The sequence below is a fragment of the Falco punctatus genome (assembly GCF_963210335.1).
Source record: "Falco punctatus genome assembly, chromosome: 7".
NCBI classification, from domain to species: domain Eukaryota; kingdom Metazoa; phylum Chordata; class Aves; order Falconiformes; family Falconidae; genus Falco; species Falco punctatus.
Genome location: NC_137587.1, coordinates 20,702,973 through 20,727,491, shown reverse-complemented (window position 1 = coordinate 20,727,491; position 24,519 = coordinate 20,702,973). Strand labels below are relative to the sequence as shown.

At 42.1% G+C, this 24,519-nt stretch overlaps 1 protein-coding gene and 1 long non-coding RNA gene across 6 annotated transcripts; one reads left to right on the top strand and one right to left on the bottom strand.

Annotated features, from left to right (window-relative positions):
* Nucleotides 1-260: 260 nt before the first annotated feature.
* On the top strand, nt 261-17,128 carry LOC308067539 (serine/arginine-rich splicing factor 5-like). Of its 4 annotated transcripts, none has more exons than XM_080396541.1 (8): nt 261-432; nt 2,812-2,950; nt 6,483-6,553; nt 7,314-7,400; nt 9,711-9,783; nt 13,606-13,679; nt 14,639-14,749; nt 15,605-17,128. In XM_080396541.1, the coding sequence occupies exons 2-8, from the start codon at nt 2,825-2,827 to the stop codon at nt 15,906-15,908; spliced, it is 846 nt and encodes a 281-aa protein (XP_080252667.1). In that variant the 5' UTR covers nt 261-432; nt 2,812-2,824; the 3' UTR covers nt 15,909-17,128. The 4 variants fall into 4 exon arrangements, with proteins under 4 accessions (XP_080252667.1, XP_080252668.1, XP_080252670.1 ...); XM_080396542.1 differs by having other exon boundaries at nt 269-432; nt 9,714-9,783; XM_080396544.1 differs by having other exon boundaries at nt 273-432; nt 9,714-9,783; nt 15,626-17,128.
* A 54-nt stretch (nt 17,129-17,182) lies between these two features.
* On the bottom strand, nt 17,183-23,506 carry LOC308067545. 2 transcript variants are annotated; one of them, XR_013929649.1, is made up of 3 exons: nt 21,095-23,506; nt 20,855-21,008; nt 17,183-19,983 (listed from the first exon to the last, which is right to left on the bottom strand). It is a non-coding gene; the product is annotated as an uncharacterized lncRNA (long non-coding RNA). The 2 variants fall into 2 exon arrangements; XR_013929648.1 differs by having other exon boundaries at nt 20,855-23,506.
* Between the last annotated feature and the right edge of the window lie 1,013 nt (nt 23,507-24,519).

Below are 24,519 nucleotides of genomic sequence, written 5' to 3'. Positions count from 1 at the left end.
TTCCTGCCCCGCAGCCTGGGCCTGGTGGCGGCAGGCGCGACCTCGGCCTCTCCCTGACCTGGCGGCCTCGGCCCCACAGCTAACCCTGACAGGGCCGCGGCCCGCCACCCCCGCCCCGCTCCTCCCGGCCAGACACCGCCCCCCGGGAGCCCTCATCCCCGCAGCACCCGCTCCAGCTGAGAGCGGCCAGGCCAGGCCAGGCCAGGCCCGGCGCCACCCGGCCGCCCGCAGCGCCTACAGCTCCCGGCGCGCGTGGGGCGGGGCGGGGCTGCGCGGGGCACGCTGGGAGTTGGAGTCGGGCGTTGGCGGTTGCGCAGTATCCGTTGGGGGCGCGCGGCGGTGTCGGTCGTTGGCAGGATCACGGCAGCCATTGCCGCCGCGGCGGGGAAGAGTGGTTTCCTCACGGCCCGCAGGACTCAGCACTCGGTGACGGTGCGTGTCTGCCCCGCCTTGGCTCGCTCGGTGGCGGGGGGCCCGGGAGGGGTCGGGCGCTGAGTTGTGAGCGGGGTTCTTGCGGCCGGGCCCTGCCGCGGGGCGGGGACGGGCCAGGCCTTTCTTGTGGCGGCGCCGCGCTGAGGGGAAGGCAGCTGCTGGCGGAGGCCTCGCTGGCGCCGCGCAGCGCTGCCGGCCCGGGCGCTCGGCGGGGGGCCGCCGGCGGGCGGGTAACCGAGGCGCGACGGCACCGGGCCCTGGGGGGCGGCCCGCCTCGCCGCTGCCCCGTGGCGCTGCGGAGGGAGGGCTGGGCCCGGCGGTGCCGCTCGGAGGGAGGGCTGGGGAGCCGTCGGGGCCTAATGGGGAGCACGAAGCTTCCGCGTCCGCTGCGAAGAGCCGGAGGGGCGATCGCCATTGGGCGGCCCGGTGCTTCGGTGGCCGTGAACCCGAGGAGGAGGTCCCCCCGCCTCGGAGACGCGGACAGTGTAGCGCAGCCCCGTCCCGTGTCGGCTTCTTAAAAAGCCGAACGAGCAGATGGCCTTTCGCTGCGGGGCCGTGCTTCCCGAGAGCTTTTCCGCCGGTATGTGGTGTCTTGTGAGTCACCGATGAGCAGCCGCGGTTGCGTTGTGCAAGGAGCGACGTTGTGAAGCTCTGCGACTTGGGGGTGTCGATACAGATATCACATCCATTGTGCTCCCAGCTGGTTGAGTAAATAATGCATGCACGGATAGTTTGCATGTTTTATGCTGAATCTGTGACGGTTTCGCAGGCCGTCCTGCGAATGAATTCCATCCGCCCATGTTAATTTCCATCTGTGATTCTTCTTCCCACTTTGTTTTCCTAAAACTAAGAGCTGAAAGTATTGAATAGCAGTTACACAGTCGTTTTAATTTGTCAGAGCTGTGTTGCACCCAAAAATGAGTGCCGTTGCCGAGGTGACTGATCTTACAGTGTTTAAAGTACGTAGTTATGTAAGTCTGGCCTTCCTCTGCAAAGGCCTGTCTTTCCCTTAATACCTACCCACTGCTGGCCTTGGCAGTGTGGTGAGGATGCATCCGGGAAACGATCCCTTGGAAGACTAGCTAACTCTGCGAGGGAGCTGAATCGGTCTGAGCTGGATTTCCATGCGGGCATAAAAATTCAAGTGTGAGCACAAAGGAGGCAGTGCTTACAGAGGGCAGCATAGGCTCTTGTAGGGGAAGCACAAAACTTTTCATGTGAAAGTGATCGAATAGCTATTGGCTTAGGTAGTAGTTCGGGGACAGTTTAGGTTAATCTATGTGAAGTGCTGGCACACTTCTACCCCTTGCCCCATAAGAAGCCCTATACGCTGTCTTCTGAAGTTCTGGCACTTTTCTAGTGGCACAGTGGGCCTGAATAAAGAAGTTGATCAATAGAAACCTAGTGGGTGTTAACACAGAAGTTAAATCACACTAATTCAAAATACTGTATTCAAATTGTCTTGAATTACTTTCACAGCTGACCTGATATGTTGTCTGTTTACTGTATCTGCTTTGCAATCCAGTATTGTAATTTAAGATCACGTTGTGTTTCAATTCCTTAGAGCTTGGATTCTTTGGGGTTTGTGTGACAGCAAGCTCACTGAGCCAAATAGTTAATATTTTCCAGTTACAAGAACTTAAAAATTTCTAAATCACGTAAACTGAAAAAAAAATAAAAAAATTACATACTCAAGGTAAACATTGGAGCTTCCATAAAATATCTCAGAGTATGTATCCTGGATCGGTAGATAGTTTTGAAAATCCGAACGTCCAAAATAGCCTTTGGTTTTGCCTTTGTTGAAATATCACAATAACAAAATGTTTCTTCTTCATAACTTGATAGACTGTCAAAATAAGGTATTTTATGGCTAGTGCAAATGAAAATAATTTTCTGACTACTCTTTATCTTTTGGATGCTGATACAACTTTTATTGCAACAATTCCTTCAGGTGAAAGCAAAAGTTTGAGAATGTTTTATGTTGTTTTTCCAATGATTAGCATAACAGTTTTGGTGGTGTTTTTTTTTTTAACTGCTCTTAACCCAGTATCTTGGAGCTTATAGAGTGGTTTTTATCATGCTCTGTGATACAAAAGCCTTATTAGTCTTAACAGCAAACAAAAAACATAATTTCAGATGCATTAAGTCTTTACATGACTAAAAAAGACAAAACTGAGAGTTTGTGTAGGTTCTGCTAGAAGTCAGTAAGACAGGATTTTCTCACTTATCTGGCTATAGAGAATTTGGTTTGTAATATATATACTGGGAGGACAATAAAATCAAATCCTGTTTAACCAAGATTTCTGAGATACAGAAGTGATCTTAATCACCCTATTTTAAGTTGGTTAATCTGATAAACAGTGCTGTTTTCTTTCTTAGCATCAACCTTAAGATGAGTGGCTGCCGTGTCTTTGTTGGACACCTAAGCTCACGTGCTCGGGAGCGGGATGTGGAGAAATTTTTCAAAGGATATGGACGCATACGAGAAATCCATCTAAAAAATGGATTTGGATTTGTGGTAAGTAATACTTTATTTTCCTTTCTTTTGCTTGCAGGTACTATTCTTGCTGGGCTGATGTCAAGGAAGGGAGGATCCTTAAGAGAATAATAGTTGCAGTGGGAAATGGCAAATATTAATACACATTTCAGACTGCTTTTCAGATGTTGGGATTATAGTTTTACCTGGTTTTAGCCAGGTTTTGCTCAAAATCTTGGTAATATTCTAGGTGCATTAAATACATTTTCTGATCATAGTCCTCCATGGATTTAAATTTTATCCCTTATTTCTGAAGACAGTATAAATACCCTGTTATAGCATTACAAAACTTGACAAAGACTTAACCTGCAGAAAAGTTTGTAAGAACCACTATCTTCCTTTCTCACTCCTGCTCAGCTTGGTTGTATCTCTAAATAATGGCCTGACATAAGAGCAAAGAGCTGGCTGAGGCAACAGGTGTAATAGGTGCTTGCTGTTGGATTTAAGCAGCGCAGCTTTTAACTCTTGTGCAGCTAAACTTAGGCTTATTCACCATCAATGTATGTTCACAGGGCCTATGGGTCTGTTAGACTGTTAAATGAAATGCACACACAGTTCATTGGATCTTAGTTTCCTACCACTGCTTTCTAGAGCTCTGTGCTCCTAAACCGTTGTCCAAATTTTTACAGCTTTCCAGGTTCCCAAGTTGATCAACCTGTTTCTTAACTATTTTCTCCTGAGAACTGAGAATTATCTGTTCTGCAGCACAGAGTTCAAACTGGAAAGGTTGATACTGCCCTCACAGGGCAGCCTATGGCAGGCTTACATGTCATTTGTTCTGCCAAGATCAATCCTTGGGTGAAGCTGTGGGAAAAGAACAAAACCACAAGCTTTGCCTACTTTGGTTTCATAAGAGTATTGACTCCTACATGTGCCAGTTCCTCATTGCCCTGCAGTATGAGCTACTTCTTGCTGACTGCAGTAGGTAAATACCTGCCTCTTAAAGTCCAAAGGTACACGGCTGATCTAGACATGGACCTGCATTTAGTTAGTGTATCCTTTCCCATTGCTGCTGTTTCTCAATGGCCTTTCTCTGAGCATTCCTCTTCTTTTCTTGGGTAGGGCTGTTGACTCATTCAGGCATAACTTCTGTTCAGCTCTGGTACATGAGTCACCAAACCCTCCCTCCTCTTCTCCAGTTCCTAGGCAGAAGCATTTTCTTTCAAAGCTCACTAACAGGCTTGAATAATTGTCCCATAACTGTGTCTAAAAATAATAATAATTGTTCTCATGATGAAGAATTTTTTCCTTACATCTGAACAAAACTTCACTTGCCCCTTCACCTGTCATCCTGTCACTGTGCCCCTACGTGAGGAGAGTACTTCCATCATCTCTGTAACTGTTTAGGTTTTGGAAGACTTTTAACTGGACCCTCTTTGAGCTGCCTTTTCTTCAGGCTGAGCAGACACGGTACACTCGACCTTTCTTTGTTCTCCAACGTTCTGATCGGTTTTGATGACCCTCTGCTGGTCCCACTCCAGTTTTTCAATGTCTTCCTTGAGTTGGAGGGATCAAAACTGGACACAGTGTTCCAGGTGTGGCCTAACAAATGCCAAATAGGGTGGAATAATCACATCCCTTGGTCTGCTGGCTGTACTGTTCCTGATAACAGCCCAGGATGCAGTTTGCTTTCATTGCAGCAAGGCCGCACTGCTGACTCATGCTTAGCTGACTCTCTGCAAGGATTGTCCATGTCTTTTTCAGCAGAGCTACGCTCCAGCTACTCAGAACCCAGCATGTTCAGCTGCTTAGGTTTATTCGATCCCAGCTGCAGGATTTCATATTTCTCTTTTGTTAAAATTTGCACTTCTTGTTGATAAAATCTTTCAACCTATCAAGGTCTGTCTGTGTTTTTTACTTAAATAGATACGCTTCTGGTATATCTATTTCTCCTCCCACATTGGTGTCAGCCAAAAAATTGGTGAGAGTGCACTCAGTTCTGTCATCTAGATCATTTATAAATACATTGAATAGCATTATCCTTTGTGGTACCTCACTTGTCATGGGCTGTCAGTTCATCTTTGGTTTTTTTTATTTAAAATACGTATTTAAAAACCCTATTAACCAAGTTATTTTGATTGAACATTGTTGTAATGTCAAAAGCATGTTTCATTGTACCTGATTGAAATCACTGCTTGATCTTTGAAACTAACTATATTTACTTAAATTTTGTGGACTTCATTGCAGAATATTTTCAAACTTCAGACCATAAAGCTAGTATGTAAAGCTAGATAGACTTGCAGATGTTCAGTTTGTTAGAAACTAGCTGAAATCAGGGGAGTTGTAGATGCTAACTATAGCTACTCTTAAATGCTGGGCCTAAATTAATTTTCTCAAGGTAATATCTGCATCATGCAAGGATGTGTGATGTTTCACTTCATAGTGAAACAGATTTCAGTGCAGACAGGGGTAGGTTGCTTAAGCCAGTATTGCTTCTGAAAAGCTGTTTATAGTTATGCAAACACTTTCTTCAACTTGAGAAGCTTCTTCTCTGTTGTTCATTACTCTGAAGCTGCAGTTCCACTTTTTTTTTTCCTCTCCATCCACACTGTTGGTTCAAGCAGTCCCTACCCAGCTGCTTGTTCCCACTGCTTACTTTTTTTCCTTTCTCCTCTTGCCTCACATGGTGTTACCATGGTTTTTCAGCCACATAATGAACCTACCTGGGTAGCTGATCTCGTTGAAAAGTAACGCTTCTTTTTCACCCCACCTCCTGCACAAAGTCTGCTGTTTTTCCTCTGGATGTTTCTTGACCCAGTTTCCTGCAGAGCTGTACAAACAGCTTTGCCAAGAATCAGTGGGCTGGGTAGTGGGCAGAGGCTACTCTGGCTGACTAAGGCAGCATTGCTGCCAAAAGCAAAGTGACAGATTCTGTTGCAACAGTATATGGAATTGCGTATTATAGGTGATCCAGACCCACAGGTGGCCAGTGCTACTCTGAAGAGGGGTGTCTGTTTCTTACTTTTCTTACGCAGGCACCTTTTTGCCAGACTAGTGAGCTGAATTAGCTCAGAAAAAAAATAGGAAGGTTTTTTTTTCTGGTTTACTCTCTTTGGCAATTTAGTAAGAATTAAATCAGCCCAGAAGTCTCTAAAAAGTTTGGGAGTGCACAGCTCTCGTGCTCTTGTTTGCAGTTGGTCAGCTTGTGGTGTTGTACAGGCTTTTCCTGTACGTAGGCCTGTGTTTTAAACTGTACACCTTGAAGTAACTTCCCCACCTCTCTCATGAAAAGTATTTTAAACATTTCTGTAATAAACCAGGTAATTTTTCTGTGTAGGTCCTGGAAAGAGTTAAACTGAAACAATGGAGGGAGGCAAAAGGAGTTTGCAGGGTGGAAGGAGAAGAAATGGTCGTGAACAGGAACATCTTGGCTTTTCAGTCATAAATGGAATCTACTTCCTTGTTCAGTGTTCTGGCTGTTGCTGCAGAAATGTAAAATTTATAAAGAAAATGTGTTTTGACATTTGAATGTACTATGATGGAAAATACTTTCTTACTCCTATTTTCTTTCTAGGAATTTGAAGACCACCGGGATGCTGATGATGCAATTTATGAACTAAATGGTAAAGAGTTGTGTGATGAAAGGTAAGCATGATACTGTAACTTCCCTTAAGAACAGCAAAAGTGCTTTGCATCTAAATACAATGCATTAGCTTGTGCTGTGACATCTGTTTCTTGTGGCTCAGGGGTGGGATACAGTGTTCATAACTTTATCTAAAGAGATTCATTGGGATCCTGGCTGCAGGCTTATATGAGGCACAAAGACATGACTGGAGGAGGGGTGGTTTGGAGCAGGGCTCACTGTTTTTTCCAGTTGCACTTATTTCTCCTTCAAAGCTAACTCAAGGTCTTGTCACTAGAAATGTTAGTAAAAGTGAATTAAACTTACATATCTATTACTTATCTGTCTGTTGACTTCAGAAAATAAGGTGATGCTAGCTTCTCATCATTTGGAACGTTGCCCTTCAGTTTGCAACAATGTGGACTGTACTGGTTGCATGTTAGAGTAACTTGTATTTCGATTGTGGGAGCTGGTTTTAGGTCAGTAGATTGTTGTTAATCATTTTGGTACTCTTTTCCCTCTGATTACTAGTGATTACTCTTGGGCTCTGGTTGAGCAAATTTAATTGTTTCAGTCTGAACTACAGACTCGTGATGATTTGAGACAAGAGAATACCACTGCTCTGGCTCTTTAAGAAATGCCAGTGACTCTGTTATAAATCATTATTTGCAAGGGCAAGGTAATTCTTGTTTGTGCATGTGTGCTTCCAGTTGCAAAAGATGTAAGTCAGTGTCAAACAAAGTTTGTGGGTTTTTTTGTTTGTTTTTTTGTTCCTGTCATAAGGGTTACAATTGAGCATGCTCGAGCCCGAAGGGGAAGGGGCAGATTCCCACAACGGTTCAGTTATTACCAGTCGCAGAGTGGATCTAGGTAAGTGGTCTGGACTCTGTGTCTTACAAACACAGTAGCTGAAGAACTGTACTGAAATACTGTTTTCTTCTTGTGGCTGGAGTTAGGGATCCAGCTCTGTTTCCTTGTATAGCTTCACGAAAGAACTTTCATGTTCTCAAACCTTGGAGGTCCATTACTATCATTTACCTCCTCTGCCTGAGGAGAATGTGGATTTAAAAGCAGTTTAACTGGCTCACAGAGGTTCATAAACCCGTTATAAAATGCTCCCTCTCCATGTTGTAGGCACTACATTGGTCTTGCTTCCTACTGTTGTGTAAGTGGTGTGAAGGAGTAGTGCTGCAGTTGGATTGGCTGTTTTTGACCCTAAATCAAGAAAGATACCAGAGCGTCTTTGTTGAGGCTTTTGGCATTAAACTGAGCTTACAGGCTAAGTAGAATTATTATAGAGTAGTAGTTCAAGATATTTACTGTCTAACCAAGCTTTCACATTTCCAGTTGTATGGTTATCAAAATGCTTACTTCAGCACAGCATACAAAAGAACTGTATTTGAGAGACAGTGCTAGGGCACAAGATACTAGCACATGCAGAAGTGTTTAAATACCAATTGACTTAAGTTTGCTGACTGAACAGATGCCTTGCTGATGGAGAGCCTCTGTCTGACAATGGAATCTGAAAAACAGGACATAGCTCCTATCTAGAATACCTGTAGTGGACATACAGTGTTTATGCAGTTGTTCACTTTCAGGGATTTGAGCCAGTGGTGAACACTGTGTGAACTTGCAGCAGAGTTTGTGAAAGTTCTGCAGATTTGCACATGTTCTGCCAAGGAACTACACATTACACCTTTGTACTTGGTATCTGCCTGTGTGAAACAAGTATGTATGGAATATTTTACTCTGTAGAAACATTTATAGCTGTGGCCTATGCAGAGCAGAGTTTGGAAGAAAGATGAAGACTTAACTGACATAAACCTCTGCGTTTGTTTCAAGGTCAGAATTGCTGCCGGTTACAAACCAGTGTCTGGAACATCTAATTTGCATATGCAAGTATGCTAATTAGATTATTTTTTCTTTAGTGGCAGTAACCTTGATGCGGTATAATTGGTCCGAGGTCCAGGCTAAAAGTGGACTTTTAAAGTAGGAAGTGTGATTGAAGGTCGTGGGCATCTGACGTTGTAGTCATGTTCATGACGTCAGACTGCCGATGCCAGACAGGAAGAGACTGCGGTTTGCAATAATGGAAAAATGAGACTCAGCCTGCCAGTTTTGGGACTGTGGGACCTCTTTAAATGCCCGGAAGATCTGGATGTTCTGAAAAAAATTGGGACACTTTGAGGTATGCACTGAAATGAAATTGCCTATGCTTCAGTGTACAAATCAATACGCACAATTTAGGATTATGTTTCTGTGGGAGGAGAAGATGAGAATAATTTTCTGTAAGGTCAGTGTTCATGATTCTTGAATCTTTTTGTAGTAATATAAATAGTGCCATTGTTAGAATCCTGCGTTATTTATTTAAAGGCTGGTATACCTTTTTCCATAGTTCTCAGATCCCTTTGGATTCAGAATGACTAGGATTGGGAACAGAAATGACGTGCAAGGGCAGTGTTCTTTCTAGGTGCCTTACTTTTCCGTATGAACACTTTCAAGCCACTTTTTTCCTTTTTGAGAGGGTCGTCTTAATTTTTGGTTAAGTAAAAAGCATCAGCTTTCATTCGGGAACTGTAAATTGCCACAGTTACTTCAGGAAAAAGTTATCTAGCTCTCATTTTACTAAAATAAAAGTATTTTTACCCACAAAAATACCTCATATAGGTCATGGTGACATTTATAAATACTAACAAGTGATTTGGAATTTAGAAGCATGAACTAAGATGCTTTTAAATTGTGCCTTCCATCTCCGACGTGAAGCAGAATTCACCCTACCAACTAAAAAAAAAAAATTTAATAATTGCCCTTTACATTAATATTCTCCAAAACCAGATGTGTGAGCCAAGCCTATCAAACACCAAAGTTAAAATAATTCTCTTTACATTATTTTCATTTTGCTAGGCACTTATTTCAGTGTATCTATTAAAAATGGCAGCTATACTGGCTGCCTTCATACAAAGTTCTTCGTCAGAATCCTTTTTAATCCCCTTGTAGCAGCTCTCTTCTTGTAGCAGAGTCCTAAATATATCTTGAGTAGGGAGAAACAAATCTGCAGACCAGCAACAAGGAAAATACTTAAATCTCTCAGCAAATTATAGAAAACATCAGATCTCCTAAGTTCTAAATTCCTTACGCTGGAGACTTTTTCTCCCTTTTTTCTCCTCTGAATGCTTCTAGCAGGTATGGACCTCCTGTTCGTACAGAACACAGGATCATAGTTGAAAACCTTTCATCCCGTATCAGCTGGCAGGTGAGTTAACCTCTTAACTTCATTTTTTTATACCTTATTTTCCTGCCTTGGAAGTAAGACTGCTGTCAGCCTGGTTTCTTAATAAAGCCATCATAAATATTTAATATGAATAAAAAATAAGCAAAAAAGCTTAAGTGATTGCTAAAAATTAGCATTTGAACGCTCAAAAGCTTAAAGAAGTCTTTTGTTTCACAGCTGTGCAGATAGTTGTATAACTAGATTTTATAGTTGGGAACTGATTCTTGCTTACTTGTGTTTACCAGCTGATAAAACTTTTGAATCCTATAGATTGTTTCTAAATTATTGAAGCATAGCATCCATTCAGATTGTCATCCTTTTTGGATTGTTAAACCTGGAAGTGCATGCCTTTGTTTTGAGTGAAATTTACAGTCTTTTCTTATGTTTTGCAAAATATTTTTGTGACAATAAAGCTTACTGTAGATATTTTCTAAAAAACCCAAACTTTAAATAATTGTCTTTTGAAGCTTTCTTGCCATCCTTTTTTTTTGTTTTTTTTTTTTCTCCCCACACCCCTTGCTAAGGTTTTGCTAATTTTTAGCTGGCTTGTAACAGAATAACTATATAATCAGTTCCTTTAGTTGTGTTCTACATAGTATACAGTCTACAGAAAGTTTACTTTTTAAGGGCATAGCAATAGATGCTTTTACAAGAGGTGAGTGAATAGTGGAGTTTAGTCTTGTTTGTTAACATTTATATTCTTTGAATAAAGATACTTTAATTAGTGTACTGAAAGATGCAGTGGAACACCATGAATGTTCAAAGCCTTGGTCTTGCAGCTAAATTCGTGTGAGGAGGCTGTTTGCCTTGCCTGGAGCTCTGCTGATGTGTTCCATAAGAGCTTGGGTACAGTCCATGCAGATAAACAGTTGAACTAGGTTTGTTTACTTTCTGCATGACAGGTTCAAAAGGTTCATAATTGTACAGTTGTGTTAATTATTGAATAACTAAAAAAACAGCTTCTGAGTTGGTGATGAGCAACTGGATTTCATCTAAATGTGTTCCGAGTATGCTATGCAGTTATGTTTATGAAGAGATTGTTATAAAACACAGTGCTTAGAAACAACAGTAGGAACCAGAGAAGTAAGCTAGAATGGAATGTTAAGGAGAATAAATCCTATAGGGCTGTTCAGCATTAAATTCATAACTTGGGGGTAAAAAATTGTTTCTGTAAAATTCTTTTACTTGTCAATATTTATAATGGCTTTATGTGTACTTACCATTTTAGACTGAAGCCCACCCAATTCAGATTTCATACCGATGAATCTTTAGGATTCTAATTAAATGTTTTAATATGACTCTTTCAAATATATGCTAAGTTAGCATAAGAGACGTTACTTCTTGATACCTGCCTAAATAGAAATCATTTGAAGCTAACATCCATACACAAGCCTCATTTAGTTTTGAAGCTGTACTGCTTTGATACTGACTACAGTGTTTTAACTGCTTTTAACTATGCTACTTACACCACAGATTAAAATAGCCAATATGTTAACAGTAGTGGCATTGTTCTTCCTTTCTTATCCCTGAGCTTCTGGCAAGCACGATTGATATGGAACCTTGCTTTCAACTTACACGCATAATTTCATCTTGTATGTGTGCAGATCCCCATGCTTTGATAACTTGTCTCCTTTAAGAGGTATTGTGTTGGGATATTTAAAAAAAAAACTAACAAAACAACCAACCACAAATAAAATTTGTATTCAGATCAGTTTCTTCACGTTGTTGACTATATTGTTCATTTATAAGCTCATATCTAAGTAGACAAACTGCCAGAATTCTCCTTATTTTAGCAAATGTATTTCTGTGTGTTTAGAGCTTTCCAACCACCCTCATTAGTTTTTCAGAATCTGTAAATTTTCAAGCTGTTGGGAAAAGTAGATCTGTGTTACATCAAGGTGTAATTTTTAATTTCTGTTTTTCCTATTTATGATTGTCCTACACCTTATTTTCTTTTTCTGTTAAGGACAGCAGGGTATTCTTTTGCTGTTTAAGGTGAACCAGAACAGGAACCTTAGGATAAAATTTGACTCTTCCACTGATAAAGTAAAACCAGTTAACTTTAAAACATTCCCCTAATAATAGCAACTACTCTGAGATTTTATAACACATGCACACTTACGGTCTTTTAAGCAATAATGTTGGCACCTTATTTGTGTTGACATTACTGTTACAAATTATATTTGGTGATGATGATCCTTAGGATTCAGAGTATAGTGTGGCAAGTCTGTGGGGGGTTCAGTTTTAAAGCCTAAAGTTACTGAAATAGAAAATATTTATGTAGATTAACATTTTCTAACTTCCTTTTGATTTACCAGTCCTGGTCTGGTTAAGTTGTCATTGACTTTAGCAGAGCCCAAATTTTATTCTTCATCTCTGAATTAGGATAAACATGCCGAGACTGAAGTGTTACTTTTAATGGTACTGTAGGGCCCATTTTTCGTTTGCTATTAAGGTTTCTTTGTGTTAAGCACATGTGAAACAAGGAAAATAGTTACTGGTTTGCATATGCCAGTTTTTAAAATAAAACTATTTAATTCTAATTGAAAGATTAGATAAAACTAAGCCTTCTTATATTCTGTAGCAAATGTTCTTAAGTTTTTCTTGGCTTTTTGTTTCATAGTCTTTTCTTCCTCGAGCATATGTCTAACCAAGTGCATTTTGAACCTCTTCTAACAACCTTGATTTGGTTAACCCTCATTTTTCTTGTGTGGAGGAAAAAGAACCAAAGATTTGGGGGTTTTCTAGTGGCTGAAATTCTAGGGTTTGGCCTGTTCTGAATTTTCTTTTTGGTTCCTATGACACTCCTGTTTTTTGGCGATCTAGATCTTGGTTTGCCTGGGTTTGATCTCGATTGGCTAGCACAGATCATCCTCGGGTTCTTTAGCCACTTCTGGAGACTGGAGACTATGTCCAGTGCTTTCAGGGCCTCTGGTACCTCCGTGAAGCATATTGCTATGAGCCATCACTCTGCCTTTCTCATGTAAGAGAGTTCCTCTTGGCCAGCTAGGTATTGGACAAGCAACTCTTTGCTTAAGGTACCTTCTTATATCATCTGCCACTTGTGGCATGTTGCGGTAAGTAGTCTGGGATTATAAAATACCAGATAGTGTTTGGTAAAAGTACTGCTTTAACTTATACAAATGTTTAGCTTTTTAGTGGCCTTTTGCATTATTTGTTTGTACTTTATCCTATTGCTGAGCAAGTAATGTTACAGTGTCTGTGTCTTTAGCCTCTATTAAGTTAAATACAAGGGTGTCTACTGATGTGGCACTGTAGTGTGACAGATGTTCCAAGTGAAATATAAGAAAAAAAATTCCCTATGTAAAAATATTGTTTATATAGTAATTATACCTTTTTGTTTTTAATTTTGCGGTGAAGTTGGGGGAGGTGAGCATATAGAATGAATTTGTCTATGTATGTGGGACTGTCATTTAACTGGGGGTTTAGTCATGAAAATCTTAATACTATGTTGCTTTTCATCTGTTACAGTTCTGATCTCAGTGCATATGTAGGTATTTAAAGTATTGCATTGTGTTTTCATAATAGATGGTTTTGGGATGCAGCATTATTTTAAAAGCAATATTTTATTCACTGCAGTTGTAAAAATGAGGGATCCTTTCTATATGCAGCTGCTATTACATAGGCTTTTTCAGAAACTTTTTTTGAAATCATACATATTTTTAGATATATATAAATACAAAAGCATTAAGCGGTTTTAGCAGAGAAAGTTTTCGGGGGGGGTATTACTAGCTGGACTCATTTGTGTCCTGTTTAAGACTAAAATGTTAACTTCTGCTGCAGGACTTGAAAGATGTCATGAGAAAAGCAGGGGAGGTGACCTATGTGGATGCACACAGAAACAACAGGAATGAAGGGTAAGTTCATTTTATGCCTATACCTGTATGATAACTGAAACTGTTGAAGGAAGATTATCTTGGCAATATAAAATAAATGAAACATGAATCTATGGTGTGGCTTAGATGCTGAATTTTTTCCAATTTAAAAACAAACAACAAAACAAAAAACTCCAAACAAACTGTCAGTAAGTAGGAGTTCAGAAGTGGTATTGAACTCAGTTTCTACAGCGTGTCAAAGTAGAATGTTTCTTAAAAAAGAAAAAAAAATTGTCAAAGCAGGAAGGGAAGGGAGGGTAACTTCCAACAGTTGAGTTCTGCTGTCTTTAACTTAAGATATGTATAATCATTTATGATCTGACTCCTGAGGCTAAAATACCTCCTGTCTGTGGCTGCTTTGCACTGGTTCAACAGTCAAAGTCAGAGGAAATGAACGTAACCAATACGGAACACCTAGTTGCCCTCTCTCCAGTTCTTAATTCTGCAGACTACAAAACTGCTGCAGAGAAGCAGGAGAGAGGGAAATATGAACAGAGTGGCTGTGCTGGCAAGAGTGCTCTAGGGCCAATGCGAGCAAATGCAACTTACGTATACTTTTTTTTAGGGGAAAAAAACCTAAACCCATGGGATTTTTCTATTCACTATTAAAAATGTCAATAGGGCAGGAGAGTCTCCAAGTTTTTGTTTCTTGGACGCTTCAGAATGGAGTTTAGTAGAGGACTGAAAGACACTTCCTCAGCTGGTGCAGGTTTGTGTAGCTTCCTGCGTTTTCTCCATCTCATTGCAGATGAGAGTGCTTGTAATGTTTGAAAGGCTAGGACTGTTAGTGTCATACTTTCCTGTTAACCAAGTTAAAAATTAGCTTTGAGAAGATAAAACATCAAGCTGTGAATAAACAGATTGAAAAAGGCCCAAAGTTGTTCTTCTTTTTCAGTTTCTCTGAAACTTTTTCTTTTTTTCCTGATGGTATATATATATAGGGTTGTGGAATTTGCATCATATAGTGATATGAAGAGTGCATTGGAAAAACTGGATGGCACTGAGCTGAATGGGCGCAGAATTAAACTGACTGAAGATCACAGAAGGCACAGGTATGTCACCTGACCTGATAAAATTCTGCTGAGGGCATGGATTTCAGTAGTATCAATGCCTAAGTTTTATTACCTAATTCTTTGCCCCTAAGCTAAATACCGCAGCACAGAACCACTTTCTAGCAGTGGAAATAGATTTAGATAAGAACTAACTTGCTAAAAACAGCATAAATAGAACATTTTTGGATGAGAGTAAGGAGGTGGGTTTCTTTAAAGATAAAATTTTATATTTGAATGAAAGGACTTTTAAAAAACTATGAATAAAATAGATTGTTTTCATTATTCCTAAAGTAGTTCTGCCATTTAGTCATTAAAAAAACCTGTTTAGCTGCTGTTCTTTCATTGTCTTTCAAAAATAAATCCCTTTCTTTTCATGACAAAATGGACAGATGACTAGAGGAGGTGTTAAACTCTTACACCCTGAAGTGTGCTGGTGTTCCATGCCTTTAGGGACTTTTTCTAGAGTCTTGAAAGAAACCCTAACTAATTTACATGGGTGTTTCTAGAGAGAAAAAATAGCACCAGTATGAATTTTCATTTCTGTGCTTTTCTTGAAAAATGGCTAAACGTTTTTTTGTCTCCTCCTGGCAGGGGGAGGGGAATGCATCTTTTATTAGGCAGTTCATATTTTGCCAAGCTAGCAAAGAATGTCAAGGCTAGCAGTTTCTGCTGGCCTTGGCCTAAGAAGATACTGTTGTGATGGAGGAAAACAGCAATCTAGCAGTACTCTCAAATAACAGAGTGCTGTGCATAGCACATTCAGATGTTCAGATGGATGTGCTGTGCCTGCAAAATAGTTGAGAACTTAAATTGAGTACTTTAAATCTATTAGGAGGTGAGACTACAGCTTTGTAGCTTTGTACTGTGTTTCTCTAGAAGCAGATCTCGATCAAGGAGTTACTCAAGATCTCGCAGCAGGTCCAGGTCTACAGGATCTTCCAGATCAGACAGCCGGTCCAGGTCCAGGTCAAGATCAAGGTCCAGGTCTCGCTCTCGATCCCGGTCCCGATCCCGGTCTCGATCTCGTTCTCGCAGTCGTACACCTAAAAAGAGTTACTCCCAGAAGAGCCACCGCTCCAGCTTGCTAGCTTCCCCATCTCCCTCTTCGTCTAAAAGAAAATCTCGTTCTAGATCGAGCTCTACTCATAGCCGTAGTTAACCTGCTCTTAGAGATGTATTAATGCATTTAATTTGACTCAAGTTTCTTGAAGACTTGAGACAAATTTTACATGAGAACTGGGAGGGGAAGAGTTAACATGATGAAAGGGTAACCTCCTCTTACATTGCCAAAGTGCCTGTCATCAAGTAGGCCATCTCTGTGAGGAGGGGCTGTCAGCTTTCTCCTTTCAGTGAAGTCTGGAGTGGGAAGTCTTTTTTACTTTTTTTCCCTGCTATTAGTAAACATTTCTATCATAGATACATTATGTACACATAATGCTGAGGTAATGGGATGAGACAATATGCTGCTTTCTCCCTCTCTTGCCCCTCACTTCCCCCTCCACCTCCAAGGCCTTTGACTTCCAAAATACTACGTTAGCTTTTGTCCTTGGTATTAAATCTGAGAACAGGAAGTATAGATTTTATTCCTTTAAGGTTCTGTGGCTACTTTTCTGTGAGAATGGATGGACCAGCTGAATTTAGAGTTCACTTTTTCTCCCCATTGCTTGGCTTAACAGGCTGTTTAAGTTCCAGCTTTAAATTACCTTGATAATATGCTTAATTTGCAACAAACTTTCAGGAATACACATTGGTTAGTTGAATATTACTCATTTGGATAGTGAATCAATATAATGTTAAGCAGTAATGGAAGCTGGAATTTCCTGTTAAAATGAGATGTACCATCCAGATATCAGGATTATTGGGAATCCATTTTAATAATTTTCCAGTAATTCAGTAGTATGTGGTATTGTATGTAGAGGCCTTATTTGACAAGTGACTCCATAAAACTGCACAGAAATGTCAATATGCATGTCCATGTTTTTGATGTTTATAAAGTGACATAGCTTTCATACCCAAAAGTATGATACTGAATAATGTGTGTATGACTAGCAATAGTCTTGATGGAAAGGAAGGTTATTTTAGTAATGACAGCAGCAAAAAAATCCCAGGAAAAGCATAGTCGGTTGTGACAGGAAAAGTGAATCATGGTAAAGCGTAAAGAGGGTAATTTCTTTAGATCTCCTGAATGCACAGTTGTTTTGATTAATAGAAATTTCCGCTGCAAGTACTGTTTGTTCTTATCGTTTGGAATTAGATAATTTTTTTTAACTTCTGTATCATCAAGGGAAACATTTTTGGAAAAATATGTAAATTAATCCCAAAGTCTTACATGTGTTTAAATGTACCATTCCTAATAAAATAAAAACTTTTTCTGGCTTATTTTGCAGTTTTGTTTAATAATGTTACTGTTGCTGTTGTTCACGTCATACAATCTTGGAAACCATCACAGGGAAATTTATTTGACCGTGTACTGATAATAGAAGCAAGCAAAATGTAAACTAGAAACCAGTTACAACATGTAAGTAACCAGATGCTGACTAATAGAAGGACAAGATAGAATTTTACTGTCATGGCCATCAGTGTCTGTTTGAATGGATGGCAAATAGTGGTCTTGCTGCAGCCCTTGCAGGCAGATTTGCGTGATACCTTCTTGTCCACCAGCAGAAGAACCAACAACCAAATGGCCATGGGTATTGGAATCTTCCTATAGGTAAACTCGTGTCACTTTTGAAACGTGGTTCCACAGAGTCTATTGCCCACACCGCTTCTGTGCATCTAAGGCTTCAAGGCTGATACAGATACCCTTTTTAGAGCAGATTACTGCTTACCATGTTCTTTGCGTGTTTGGCTTAACGTGATCTGAGTAGGCTAGCACATCAGAAAGAACCCAAGGAACAAATAGAAATCACTTTGCAGAGGAATCTTGCTAGATGTGACTAATTATTAGCACAGCTGGGATATGTTCAGCTGTGTTAAATGTCAGTGTTGCTTGCTTTGGTAGATTTGTCATGCTACCAAAAAACCTAAAAATGTCCACTGCCTAGCCTAGTGCCTTTGAGATTGGCAAGCTCAGTATCAGAGACCTTGAGTGCTTCTGACCACAGCATGCTTACCTTGCAAATTGTTTAAATATAGAACTAAAGCAGATCTTGTGAATTTTTTTTATTATTGTACAATATCGTTTCCCTTCCATAATTTTCTGTTGATTCAGTCAGCAGTAGCAATAGAAAGATGAATATAGACCAAAGAATCAGCCTCCCCTTTGCCCCCAAACACCTTGAGGTTATAAACAAGTTTATAATTGCTGCGATTGTAACCATGAATACATAGAACTTATTTCTGAACCTAAAGCCCAGTCTACCCATAGGTGTTGCTATTAACACTGGCTAGAAGTACTTTTTTTTTTTTAACAACTTGTCAATTGTGTGATTGAACTGATAGTGGTTTAGTGTAGAAACACCTACAATGATATTTCTTTCCTGTGCTGGCATAGTAGCGGCTTAAACATCTTTGCCAGCACAGCTGCATCCAAGTTAACTGTAGTCCTGGTTTCTAAATATAGCAACAGGTAAGTAAGGACTGCAGATTGTGGGGTGGTGGTACAGGTGCAATGTCACACAATGGAAATAGACCTTTCTCTAATTTTTTTACATGTTTTTCAAGGTGGCAAGCAGTGGCGCTCTCTTCCCCCAAGATGCACAAAGGTGTTTAGGTAAGGAAAAGGTGAGCTTTTGAAATCCTAAGAATATTAAATCTGATCATTCTCTGGGGAAAGATTTTTTTTATGGTAGATGTGAACTTGGCAGCTTTCTTAAAATTTGTTTGAAGGGCAAGGCTAGGAATTTATGGCAGCTGAAAACAGTTTTCTTAAAGGAGATGCTGAGTCCATGGTTACTCGGCTCTTAGTTGTCTATTTTGGTATATCAGTGCCTGGAGAAATAATGGATTTTGAAGCCCAGATTTTTATTTATTATGCACGTGACTTCTTGTCCATGGCTTTTTCTGCATCAGAAAAGCTTAAGCCCTTAAAATGTACCATGGGGGAAAAGGTAGAAGGGTCATCTGATTTCCCCTTCCCCATTTCCTGCTGTGTCACCAAATTTATTTTATTTTTCTTTTCTTAAAGAGGACAGACTATGAATAGCAGCTTGGGTATTTTTTTTTTGTTTTGCCTTTGAGGGGTAGGGGGAAGAACAAAAAAACCAAAACCAAACCTCAAGACTATCTTATCAGGAAGTCCTAACAATTTTGCACAGGTTTCAGAGCAGCACAGCCCTGTTTTGGCGCACTGTAGAGTTGGAAATGAAAACTATATTTTTCATTGGGGTTTAAAGTTCTGACCTTACCTGACATGTAAAGTGAGCTACCTGTGTACACTTAATTGCTTTTATGAAGTGTAACTCATTGTGCCACTCTTAAGTTGGTCACGTCTGACCTCAACTTGGAGCAAACCCAATCCAGAATCTGTAGTTTTAGGCATATAAATTGGTGCAGAGGGATTAAAAGGACGGTTCAGCAGCCTGAATAAAGTACTTGCTTGGTGGTCAGAGGTGTGGAACAGTCTTGAGAGGGAAGAAGAGAGTCTGGGGTAGACAGAAGCCATGAAGAGGGAAAAAAGGACAAGAGGGAGTTGAGCTTTGACAGGTGGCAGTTGCAGTGTCAAAGACTGGTATAGACAGACCACAGGAGGGAGCGCGATCTTTATACTCGAGACAATGGTTCAAATTCAGAGGTTTCCTCCAGCATGCGATCTTGAAACAAATTGGGAAGCACGCATGTTTGTTTTGCTTAAAAATATTTGGTGCTCCGCTGAAGAGCAAAAGGTCTAAAAACTGAAGTTGTACCTGTGTTCCTCTGAGAAGATAGTATTTATGGGTCAGGTAGGCAGACTGTGAGTAGATAGGGTCTTGCCTGGTAGACTTTTTCCAGAACACATTATAGTCTGAAACTTGGCTGAACTATTGGTGTATTTCAGAAACCGGATTATTTTTAAAAATAGAACGTTTTTATACTCTGTTGGAACAAATTATTTCTCCATATCAGGTGCCTTAGTTCCAACTTTACAGAGCACAGGAATGTAAGCTCCACTTTAAAATAACCATAAATAGACTTCTTTAAGTATTAAAGTCATATATTTTACAGGCAGCGTGTTCCAACATCTGACACTTTCCATGAGAAAGCTGGGAATCATCCCTTCCAACTGCCAGAAAGCTGCTACTCCCAGCCCTAGAAAGCTGAAGGGAACAAAAATTCTGCAGTCATGCATCTACAAGTAAATCCGTCATTAGTCCTACCTTACTCTGCTAACCTGATCCTTGAAAGGCAGTTTGCACAAGTTTCTCCTCAGCAAATGGAGATGACATGAGACAATACACGTTAAACTTGTATTGGATTCAGAGGTTCAAGGGTGCAGTTGGGCGATACAGCTGGGATGATTTAGCAGCTTGCTGCTGGCCAGACAAGCTGCCACCCCTGTGCCTGCCCCCCGTCTTGTGCCAGCTCTGATGCTCATCCAGTCCTCCAGAAGCCAATTCAATTACATCACAAAAAGCGGGTACCTGGGTCTCTTGCAATACTGCTTTTTCCAGCCCTCTCTGGGAGGGAGGCAGTGGAATTATGACCTGGGGGTGCAACTCCCCTGCAATCCTTCTGTTTGCCTGCCTCACAAACAAGTATCCTATTTTTCCGAACTTTATCCTCCTATTCTGCTCTCCAAGTGGTCAGTCTCCAAACAGAACACCATCACTCTCCTGTCCCCGATTTCTTGTGCTTCTCTTACCACAGGACATTTTCTTCCCAGGGGAAGCCTTACGCTACAGCATACAACTGCTATGCTACAGCATGTAGCTGCGTGCAGCACAGGGCACAGCTGAAAGCTGAGCACTGCAATTAGTTGCATTTTGTCAACTGGTGGCATCATACCCCCAAAATAAGAGTGTTTTCTGCGATGTTTATGGCACTTTATTATTAATTACATTTTTGTTACATCAACACAGGGCTCTTCATCCATGGGTATCCCAGCAGTTTGTGAAGATAAACTACTCGGCCGCATCACATCTCTGCTTTACAGATGAGAAAAGGAAAGCAAGTGGTGGGGGTACTTACCCGTGGTTGCAAACCGAGGGGCTCAGGAGGAGGAACGTGCTCGCAGGGAGAGCCGAGATCCTTCCCTGGACAGACGCAGCTCTGACCTGTGCCATCTAGCGGCTGCCGGTGCTTGGGGAGCCATGAAACGGGCTGAGAAGAGGGTTTACTTCCTCTAGGGAGAGAAAAAGTTTCTCTTTCAAAAGTGAGGTGTAGTAGCAGCGTACTCCCGAGTAGTAAGAAGTGCCCCAGGATCTGTACCCGCAGTGCTCTGCCGCTGCTCTAGCAGAGTCAGCGATAATGAATTCAGAGGTGGGAAGATTTTCACTCTGCCTGCGCTTCCTGCTTGCACCCTCACGCTAGAGCCGAGTGCCGAACCGTTCCTCAGTGGCTTTAGTTTTCTTGCCCGTTCCTCAGTGGCTTTAGTTTTCTTGCGTGGGTTTTGGAATCGTGTGTTTTCCAGTCCGTTTCCTTCGCTCCCCCTCCCTAGCCATTGTTTGCTGGAAGACTAAACGCTCTGTGTGTACAAGACCTGAGGGCATGTTTCCCATTTTACCAGCCCTGCAATCAGTTACCCCTTCATCCCCTCTGTTTGCAAACCTGCAAGAGTTGTTAGCCTTTTGCCCTGGGGGTGATTTGCTAGGACAATAACGCTGATCAGCTGGCAGTTATGCCTGGCAGAGGGCTGTAGCTGGGGGAGCAGCACAAGCAGAGCGTTCTATGCCTGTCAGCTTCAAGGAAGGGGATAGAGCAGAAACACTGGCTCCCCATAAGGGAGCCTTTCAGGCCTTGGATAGAGTCAGCGCTAAGAGGAAAGTACAAGGGTTAGCAGGCTGGGGACCTTGGTTAGAAACAAATCATGCACTGTATGTACCAGCTAATGGCAACTCTGTATGTCTGAGTAGTCTCAAGATGCTTGAAGGACAATCACTACTATTGATTTGCTGGGCCTAGGACTATGAGGGAGCGATGAGGGAGAGAAGAGTGTATGATAAAATCTGCTCTTCAAAATTAAGGAAGGGCTTAAGCTAAAAGACAGAGTTTCACTCGTAATGAATGATACTTCTGTGTTGTGTGATGACTTTTTCCTGTAACCAGGGATGAATGTCTTCTTTTCCCTGTTCTCTCCTTTTCCACTCCAGAAAACCTTTGCACTGTGTGCACATTTAGCAATGGCAGGTTGAGCTGGAAAAATCCAGATCAATATGCTTAGAGTAGATGTTTCTGTTCAGATCAAGAATTGCTCTGTATGTATGTAGGTAGGTGTGATACATCACTGGAGACCAGGTTCATCAGGATCCTACCTGCATGCTGGATTTGTTTTACCCAACAGCCAGCTCTCTGGTGTTCTAAGGCAACAGATTGCTCCTTGCGTATCAGAGGCACAAAGGTGGATGTTACTTTGTGGTTCATAGAGGTAAGATGTAGCAGGTCACTCTTTTAAAGGAAGTGAGCACCCATAGTATAGCTGAAGTTATTAAAATCTGATAATGCTCCCACTGTAAAGCCATGAAAGTAGAGGTACTCCAAACTTGGAGTTTAAACTTGGGTTAGAATTTAGCTGGGGGGTAGAGTCGCACTGGTGCAACGTACACTGGCACTACAATGACAGGAAAGAGATGTAAGAAAAAGATATACAGGGAAAGAAAGGAAATGGGATGCAATCTTTGCATTTCACACTTACAGCTGAAAGATTTATTCCTCAAACTCAGTGAATGGGTCTGTGGATCTCACTCACCACACTGTGACTTCTGGATTTTCCTAAGTGCCTTGAGATATCAGAAGTCCACCTCAGCACCATTCCGGCTACCAGCCAGAGCTCTCCAAAGCAGCCTGTGCCTGCCTAGGCCACCAGAGAATCAGTATTTGGCCCTTCCGTGCCTCTAGCCAAAGACAGAATTTACCAGAGCTGGAGTTAAACACAGCATCTAGTGCTTCAGCCTGAAGTGGTGTTTTTGGTTGCACTTGGCTTTTTTCTTTCTATGTTGTTTTCCTAGTAAAGCTTCAGATCACACCAGCTGTTTAACAAAAAAGTATAAGCAAGCACGTCTACTGTTTCTTACGCACATGGCCATTGCCATGTTCTCTATATCACTGCCCGTTCCTGTGAATAGCTAACTGAAAAGTCATGTGCTCAAAAAATCAAGTTTTCTTATCTGTTTAAAAAGCTTCCTTGTTCTTTTCCTTCAAATTGTCATAGCCTATTTCTCGCACTGTGCTGAACCACTAGCACAGCAGAACCACTGCTGATCATGTATGCTGGTCTTCCAGGTTTGCCAAAAGCTGCAAGCTTTCTGCTCACACCTGCCCTCTGTTTGTTTCAATTTGCTTTACCTTTTCCCAGTTTTGGCACTTGGATGCTCTAAAATCCACATCTGCTCATTGTACATGCTCTCCCTGAACTACTTTTAGTCCAGCAGCTCCTGTCTCTTTTTCCTGAACACCAGAATGATCACACTACGCTATATTTCCCGGTGATAATGGATGATACTCGGTATATAACTTTTGATACCCCAAATCTCTCAGTGAGTGCCTCACAAACGATGAGCGATTTACTTAGCTAAGACCTTGCAAACCTGCACTGCGCATTTCCTACTCTACATTTGTCTGTACTACCTGAGCAACAGTAATAGATGTATATGGAAAAAGAGTGCGGTGAGAGTGGTTTATGCTTGTACTCACGGTGAAGAAGCTGTGGTGCTATGTAGCAGCCACCGCTGTCTTAGACTTGGGTCTAAAGCTGCCCCACATGCTGCTTCACCGTGACGGTGCAGTTTGCCTAACGGCAGGGTTTGTCCAGTACATAAGCCATATATTGTCCAGTACATACAGCCACCGAGTGCCAGCTGCAGCGCAGCCCCCGAGGGAAGGGTTAGCACACCTCATTGTCAGACAGATCACGTCAAGCACACCAGGCCAGGGACACTTGGCAGCATGGCAGCCGGCTGGTGTATTCAGCTCTCAGCGAGCTCTTGCCAGCGCAGCGCACCGCGAGCACGGCCAAAGGTGCCGCCTCTGCTGCCAGGGGGTGGCAGGGCCCCCTCCCCTGCTGCGGCCGCACTCGGGGCAGAGCGACCCTGCGCCCAGGGTGGCCCCCTCGTCACCACCGTTTGCAGACGAGCAGCCCCTGTCCTGCCGGCGGTTGGCTGGGACCCCACCAGATGGTGCTGTGACACTGCCTCAAGGAAATACCCTGCCGAGCAGAAACTTGCAAACCCCATCTTAAACCAGCCCCGGTGACCCAAACCGTTGCCTGGGTGGAAAAAGAACACGCGCGCGCACACAAAACCATCACAGCACCCTGGGCGCAGCGCTGGAAACTGCCGTGCTCCTCGCGTGGCTTCCTGCGGGCTCACCTGCCGGGGGGGCGGAAGGAAGAGGTGGGGGAGCGGGCAGGGGACCTCAAAAATCACCCAAGGAGCAGAGCTGTGTGCAGCTCTCTCAAAAGGACCTGCTGGAAGCCACCTCTGTGTCTGCAGATACACCGTGTGCCATCGCTCTGACTCCCTGGCACTGCCCCAAGCCCTTGGAAGTCCCTCTGACAGTGAGGGCTGACGTGGAGGGCTGCACACCGGTTCCTCCAGCTCAGCTGCAGCCCCAGGGTAGCTCCCCAGGTCCTCACAACAGCTTCTGGAGGATTCAGAAGTGCAGCTTTACCAAGGGCCCAAGCTGCCCACTGTAGAGGA